Below are 8,575 nucleotides of genomic sequence, written 5' to 3'. Positions count from 1 at the left end.
ACCTAAAGTGACTGTCCGGAATAACCCCCAGTAACTTAACAGGCTTGCAGTGCTCATGACACGGCATCGGATACGGAATTACCTCCGCCGTTTAAAATTCGTGAAAGTAACACCTGTAATGTGGCGATTGCCGGTTGGATCGTGCCATACTTTTTGACCCGGTATGTCAGTTTATATCATTTCACAATTTTATTCTTAAATAGACCTTTCTCGTCAGACCTAACCCCCACTTTTCTTATTTTTAACCTATAGAATACACAATTCTAAGAACATTAGCCTTTAACTTAGATTTCTAGGGCCATTCCTGAATTTTCTACGATTTTCTAAAATTTTGAAAATGCAAGAATGTTGAATATTTTTTTCACCAAATCAAAAATGGTGAGACACTAAATATTGGTTTCGGCAGCACTGTTTTGTATATTTTACGACAACACTGGTAATGAAGTAGTTAATATCGATACAATGTTCATCTGCCTCAAATGAACTTGGAGCTGTCAACTCCGGTGGCAAAAGCAACAATTTAAGAATAAAATTGTGGAATGATATAAACTGACATACCGGGTCAAAAAGTATGGCACGATCCAACCGGCAATCGCCACATTACGGGTGTTGCTTTCACGAATTTTAAACAGCGGAGGTAATTCCGTATCCGACGCCGTGTCATGAGCACTGCAAGCCTGTTAAGTTACTATCTCCGTTGCCAAATAATTTCAATACATGAACGCGAAGAGATTTTTCGATCCGACCTCAATCGAAAAACATGCCTTTCATAGCAGCTTTCTGTGCTAATGCTAGTGTTGACGAGATGTACACAGGAGCCGATAGGCTTTAGATGAAGATACGTGCTTCCTTCGGTAAGCTGCAAAGAACCTGAACCATTGGGGAACCTATCATGTCGGTCGGTTCCAACTGTAGAGGAGCTGCGACATTTGAAGTTCAAACTCCCCGGTCGTCAGGTACGTTTCAATCTGTTCGTCCGTGAAAAAGTTGAGAGCAAACTACCGACTAAATCCGAGAAAACTATTTTCCGGAAAGCAAACTGTATTCCACCGGAGCTTTTAAAATGTTAAGCATGTCACCTGTTCGGCACATAGGCTAATGATAAATTTGTAAATAATAACAATTAATTACTATCGTGAACTGTAAGGATACAGATAAATTTAGTGCACCCTTTCTATCAATTGAAAAAGTATAACACGGTAGAAGCTTAACTTGCAACGAACAGCACTATAGACACGAGCATTGTTGTGTTAGTACCGCAATGTAGATGAAGGAATAGCGAAAACGATCGACGCGATCATAGCTTCGATCTGATCTGTATAGATGTACATAGAGAGAGACGGAGAGAGGAAATTGAAACACAGCTGATCAAGGCTGATTATATAAGTAAAATAAGTTAGTTGAAAATAGATCTGGTGAAGGAAGGTTGTTCGTTTTCGTTCTCGGTGTGATTTAAAAGAAAGCCGTCGGTAATTTTGCCTAAGTCAGCAGGCAATAAAATTTTACAAGTCCCCAGTGGGTTGGTGGACTTAGTGTTTCGGTTCGTTTTGGTGATACGGTGAGCCACAGTGCAAGTTGGCTAAGTTCCCTAGCGACAGGTGAACTATTCGGTGCGGTACATTTCGCGTGTTATACCATCGGTGATCGCGCTGAAAAGGCGATTCCGATCGATACATTAAACCGGCCAAATTGAAGACGGTGAGTGACAATAATTGGCCGTGTTTGGTATTGTTTTCGTGCGCGCTTGTGAGTTGCTGGTTTCTAAAACTAGCGAAGAAAGTCCTTCGGTGGCCGGCAAAAGTTCGTGCTCGAACATTTTGGTCCTTCGAGCCGGATAGAAGGCAATTCAAACCGCAAGTGCGTTGTGCGGTAGTGAGTGAACCGCGAGAAAGGTACCACTTGGACGAAGTGTAGCCATTGCGTGGCTGAAAAAGATCGCCATCGCGTTTGTGAACTGGCGGGTGCGCCGTAGTGAAGGTCGTGTTTTCGTGCAAACGCGATCGCGCGGTTAACATTAACGTTTTGCGCAAAGGTAAATGCGCTAGTGGAAAAGCCGAAATACGACGGCTAGTGCTATAGATTGTGTGGTGGAAAGATTTTAGCGCTACCGCGATTACTGTCCCGTGTGAAGCGCTTGGACTGTGGCCATTTTTCAAGCCATCGAGTGGGCCATTGTGACTGGTGGCCATTCAACGGATCGGGAGGTAGCTGAACCCCGATAGCCGCGTCTGCAGAGCCATTTTGGACGCTGAGTGAGCGTCGCGTGGGAAGCTGTTGTTGTCAGTGAAGGTACTGGTGATAAATGTCCCTGCTTGTCATTGAGCAACACTTCTGATTCCGGACTGGAATCCCCGGTGAGTCAATTCCAATTTTCCACCACACGTGGCTTGCAGTAGCATTTGTTTTAGTTTAAGAAAGTGGGTGACCTTCAGTCATTGTGGCAATCGGTGGACGGTCCGCGAATCGAGTGGAAAATCGTTTCGCGCCCTCGATTTGCGATACCGCGTAGAAGTGGGTTAGTTCGCGACGGGAAGGAGCAATCGTTCGATTATAAAACTGCTCACTTCCGTTCGAATTTCGCGTTCGCGAAGGGCAATTCATCGCGTCGGGAAGGATTATTCATGTCGAGTGTGTTTTGTCCTCGTTCGGTTCGGGTTCGCGTAGAAACGGTTAGTTCGCGTCGGGAAGGAGTCCGTTATCGATTTAACTGCCGTTTCCGTTCGTAGTGCGTCGTGATGCCACCCAAAGAGGAGAAAGTGTTGGGAGACCGGCTTGTCCAGCGCAATGGATTGCTGGCAATTCATGATGCTTTGGAGAAGTTTATCATTCGGTACGATCCTGCACGTGATGCTTTTCAGTTGAGTGTTCGTATAGAGTCGCTGGATAGGGCTTATGCACAGTTCATGGAGGCGCAGGATGCAATTGAGAGACTGGACAAGGAGGAGTTTCTGGCATCACACCTGGCGGAACGTGTCGATTTCGAGCAGCGATACTGCGCAGCGAAAGGCTTCCTACTCTCCAAGGTTCCTGTAGAAGCGAGCAACTCAGCTTTGAACACATCCATGATGGCAAATCAACACACTTTCTCGACACGATTCCACCTCCGTCTTCCAAAGATCGACCTACCGAGATTTGATGGCGATTTCTCACGTTGGTTGTCATTTCGAGACACCTTTACGTCCATGGTTCATTCCAATGGGGACATACCAACGGTCGCCAAGCTTCAGAACCTTCTACAATCGCTTGAAGGGGACGCAAAGAAGCCGTTCGAATCAGTTGACGTCGAAGCTGACAACTATGCGTCAACATGGGACGCCCTACACAAGAGGTACGACAATCGCCGTTTTCTCAAACGTCAGCGGTTTAGGACACTCTACGAGCTGCCAGCGGTCAAGCAGGAATCTGCTAAGCGCATCCACAGTCTGGTCGACGATTTTCAGCGCCATGTACGGGCGTTGGCGAAATTGGATGAACCTGTGGAGCATTGGGATACGCCGCTGGTGAACATGCTGTCGTATAAGCTGCACCAATCCAATCGTACGTGCCACGAAAGACATTATTCCCTGTTACACGATTCCTCTCCATCCAGGGTGTCGTCGAGTCCTGCCATTACGGGATCATCACAACAATCTCCACCGGTTCAACAGCCGCATTCGTCCAGTTCGGGTTCTGCTCCACCGCAGGTCAGCATGGCGGTCCAAACCGCATGCAGTATGGTTCTACTGGAAACGGTTGTTCTCAACATTGTTGATGATCATGGCAGGGAACACAAGGCTCGTGCTCTACTCGACTCGGCGTCAATGTCCAATTTCATCTCCGGTCAGTTAGCGAAGGTTCTCCTCAGCCGTCGCACCAAGGTGGACATTTCGGTCGCAGGAATCGGTCTCTCAACGCAAAGGGTGAAAAATGCCATCACCGCCTCCATTGAATCGAGAACTCAGCCATTCTCCACTAAGCTAGAGTTTCTCATTCTGAAGCAGCCATCCGCAGAGCTGCCGACCATGCCGGTCGATACGTCGGCGTGGAAATTCCCGCAGGTTAGATTAGCAGATCCACAGTTCCACGTCCCAGGAAGGATTGACCTCGTCATCGGAAGTGAGGCCTTCTGGGAACTTCACACCGGTAGGAAGATCTCGCTCGGAAACGGTCTTCCGTGGATAGTCGAAACACCATTCGGATGGGCGGTCTCTGGTTCCGCGTCCAATGGATCTACCTGCATTCCCCGGATCTGCAATCTCTCCATTACCAATGAAGATTTGGAAGCCGCACTTCAGAAGTTTTGGGAGTTAGAAGCGATTTCCACTGGGCCTGCACACTCACCCGAAGAAAATCGCTGTGAAGAGTTATACTCCAGTACAGTCAAGCGTGATTCGACTGGAAGGTACGTCGTACGTCTTCCTCACAATGAAGATCCAGAAGTCTTCCTGGGGGCCTCCAGAGCCATCGCAGAACGCCGTTTTCACAGCCTGGAGCGCCGTTTGCAACGAGATCCTGCAATCAAGGAATCGTATCATCGCTTCATGGACGAGTACCTACAGCTCGGTCACATGAGAAGGCTGGACGAGCCTGTAGATGACGTGAAGGCTCACTGTTATCTCCCACATCATCCCGTGTTCAAGGAGTCGAGCACTACTACAAAGGTTAGGGTCGTTTTCGACGCGTCCTGCAAGACGGCGTCAGGATATTCGCTGAACGACACGCTGTTGGTCGGACCCGTAGTTCAGCAAGATCTACTCTCCATCGTGATGAGATTTCGGACACATCACGTCGCTCTGGTTGCGGACATCGAGAAGATGTACCGGCAAGTATTCGTGCATCCTGAAGATCAGCCGTTTCAGCGAATTCTTTGGCGCACGGGCCCTGATGAACCCATCACTACGTACGAACTGCAGACAGTAACGTACGGAACAGCGAGCGCTCCGTACCTAGCAACGCGTACTCTGCAGCAGATTGCACAGGATACCAAGCAGTCGTATCCAATCGCGAGTGGACCAGTTACGGAAGACTTCTACGTCGACGATTTTCTTTCTGGGGCGCCGGACGTAGAATCCGCCATCAAGCTGCGTCGTGAGGCATCGGCAATGCTAGCTTCCGCTGGATTACCGCTCAAGAAATGGGCATCGAATTCTCCTGAAGTTCTTGGGGATGTACCACCTGATGATATGGCAATTCAGCCGTTCCACAATCTTCAGGATGACCAGGCCGTCTCCACGCTCGGCCTCATTTGGGAACCAAAGTTGGACATACTCCGGTTCAAGGTTCAGTTGCCGTTAGCCGCATCCGTACTGACGAAACGCAAGGTGATGTCGTACATCGCCCAAATCTTCGACCCTCTTGGACTCGTGGGTCCAACGATCACCAAGGCCAAACTCTTCGACTTTGGGCTCTGAAGCAGAATGGCGAAGCATGTGAATGGGACACGCCGCTCCCGTTTACACTCCAAGAAGAATGGAAACTGTTCCATAACACACTACACCTGTTGAGTGAAGTTCGCGTACCCCGCTTCATTTCGATGCCCGACGCCGTCAGCATCCAGCTTCACTTCTTCTGCGATGCGTCTGAGCGCGCATATGGGACATGCTGTTACGTCCGAACCGAAGCACACGGCACAGTTTCGGTCCAGTTGTTGGCGTCCAAGTCCAAGGTAGCTCCGCTTTCTACTCGCCATACAATCGCCAGACTGGAACTCTGTGCCGCACATTTGTCGACTCAGCTGTACATGAAGCTGAACACGACGCTGAAGCTTCCTGCAGCTGTTCACTTCTGGACAGATTCCACTACTGTCCTCCAATGGCTTCGCGGGAACCCGAGTCGTTGGAAGACTTTCGTCGCAAACCGAGTCTCGCAGATACAGCTTTCAACCGATCTCAACCGCTGGAAGCATGTTCCTGGAGTCGACAATCCCGCTGACGACATCCCGAGGATTGAGTCCTACCGACATCCTCAACAGTACACGATGGTGGACTGGGACACCGTGGCTATCAAGGTCTCCGGATTTTTGGCCAAATCCAACGTTGCCCGCAGCAGAAACTCCTGAAGTGTCCGCCGAAGGACGCAAGATACCACTAGTTGCCATGACCACGACACAACTGAGTTTCTGCACCGATTTATTCGCTCGCTACTCCAACTTCTCCAAGCTGCGCCGAGTGACAGCGTTCATTCAGCGTTATCTGCACCTGCTTCGTGAACGAGTATCGCAACGTCGTTCGGAAAAGGAGAAGTACAAGCCACTCGTCATCCCGAGCATTAACCCGCACCCAGTCCACCCGCTTACCGCACAAGAACTCCAACACGCCGAACTTACGCTCTGTCATCTCGCGCAGGGTGAACTTTTCGCTGAGGAGATTTCCGATCTCGCTGGTGGCGAACGTGTAGCAAGATCTTCCACGCTGAAGTGGTTGAACCCGTTCGTCGATCCCGAAGGCACCGTACGTGTCGGTGGCCGGCTTCGCAATGCCGCGCTGACCGATGCAAAGAAACACCCGATCGTCCTCTCTGCCAAGCATCCGCTCGCTGTTCTGTTGGCTAGTTTTTATCATTTGAAGCTACTGCACGCAGGCCCTCAACTCCTGCTAGCCACTCTCCGCCAGAAGTTTTGGATTCTGGGCGGCAGAAATCTTGTGAAATCCGTCTTTCACCGTTGCCACACTTGCTTCCGTAGCAAGCCCACACTAGTCCAGCAGAGCACAGCAGATCTTCCGGCATCGAGAGTATCTCCAACCCGACCGTTTTCCGTCTGTGGAGTCGACTATTGCGGACCGTTCTATTTGAAGTCCGCCGTCCGCAACCGTGGCCCAACCAAGGTGTACGTGGCCATATTCGTCTGCTTCTCTACGAAGGCAGTTCACATCGAGCTAGTGAGCGACCTGTCTACTCCAGCGTTCCTAGCTGCACTCCGTCGTCTGGTCGCCCGCAGAGGAAAGGTGGTAGAGTTGCACTCTGACAACGCTACCGCTTTCAAAGGTGCATCGAATGCACTGAACCGCATCTACCGCATGCTGAATGTCGATGAGTTTGATCGGAATCAGATCTTCGACTGGTGCTCCGACAACGAAATTCGCTGGAAGTTCATCCCACCTCGGGCACCACACTTTGGCGGTCTTTGGGAGGCCGCAGTGAAATCAGCGAAAACACACCTGCTGAAGGCAATCGGCAACGTAAACGTTGCGTACGAGGACATGATCACACTGCTGGCGCAGATAGAGATGTGCCTCAATTCTCGTCCGCTGACTCCAATGCCGGACGATCCGTCCGATCTCGAGGTCGTTACGCCAGGACATTTTCTCGTCGGGAGTAATCTCCAAGCTGTTCCCGAAGTTGATCTGAAGGAGACTCCTGACAACCGCTTGGACCACTGGGAATTAACTCAGAAACGGTTCCAAACCATCTGGTCTCGCTGGTACCCGGAATACCTGCAACAGCTGCAGTCCCGTGCAACGAAGGGTTGCAACCCGCCTGTCTCCGTCGACGTTGGCAGAATCGTCATCGTGAAGGAAGACAACATCCCGCCAACCAATTGGCCTCTCGGCCAAATCATCAAATGTCATCCCGGAGCCGATGGCATCGTTCGTGTGGTCACGCTACGAACCGCTGCAGCCAAGGAGGTTGTGCGTCCCGTGGCCAGAATCGCTCTACTACCGACACCACCGGAAACTCAACGAGCCGACTGAGAGTTGTCATCCAGGTAGAGCAACCCGGACGGGGAAAAATTGCTCGATGCGCACCTGCGCATTGCACAGGTAATTGCAATTCCAATCCCCTAACCCCAATCGTTCGATCTACCTGGTCTTTTTTTTATTCTCGGTCGATGGCGATGAACTCCAAGGGCAATTGCTGTCAGTCACTGGATTTGTACTGGACACTCACAAGACCGTTCCAGCACAAAACATAAGCAATCTGTGTTGACATCCCCGAGTACCATTTGCTGTCATCAACCGAGTTCGCTGACATCCAACAACTGAAAACCAATCACTAGCAGAACAATCTTTTTTTTTTGAATTTTTTGTTGAAACACCGCAATGTTTCAAGGTGGCCAGAACGTTCGGCACATAGGCTAATGATAAATTTGTAAATAATAACAATTAATTACTATCGTGAACTGTAAGGATACAGATAAATTTAGTGCACCCTTTCTATCAATTGAAAAAGTATAACACGGTAGAAGCTTAACTTGCAACGAACAGCACTATAGACACGAGCATTGATGCGTTAGTACCGCAATGTAGATGAAGGAATAGCGAAAACGATCGACGCGATCATAGCTTCGATCTGATCTGTATAGATGTACATAGAGAGAGACGGAGAGAGGAAATTGAAACACAGCTGATCAAGGCTGATTATATAAGTAAAATAAGTTAGTTGAAAATAGATCTGGTGAAGGAAGGTTGTTCGTTTTCGTTCTCGGTGTGATTTAAAAGAAAGCCGTCGGTAATTTTGCCTAAGTCAGCAGGCAATAAAATTTTACAAGTCCCCAGTGGGTTGGTGGACTTAGTGTTTCGGTTCGTTTTGGTGATACGGTGAGCCACAGTGCAAGTTGGCTAAGTTCCCTAGCGACAGGTGAACTATTCGGTGCGGT

The 8,575-nt window shown here is 49.4% G+C and overlaps 1 protein-coding gene across 1 annotated transcript; it reads left to right on the top strand.

The window, feature by feature from the left end:
- The first annotated feature begins 5,882 nt into the window (after window positions 1-5,882).
- Window positions 5,883-7,670, top strand: LOC131675847 (uncharacterized). The gene has a single exon (XM_058954985.1). It carries the CDS (start codon window positions 5,883-5,885, stop codon window positions 7,668-7,670), a length of 1,788 nt encoding a protein of 595 aa, XP_058810968.1.
- The last annotated feature ends 905 nt before the right edge of the window (window positions 7,671-8,575 follow it).

Source organism: Topomyia yanbarensis, chromosome 1 (genome assembly GCF_030247195.1).
Source record: "Topomyia yanbarensis strain Yona2022 chromosome 1, ASM3024719v1, whole genome shotgun sequence".
Taxonomy (NCBI): Eukaryota; Metazoa; Arthropoda; class Insecta; order Diptera; family Culicidae; genus Topomyia; species Topomyia yanbarensis.
Note: the sequence above shows the minus strand (reverse complement) of the source record. Positions and strands in the feature narration are given on the sequence as shown.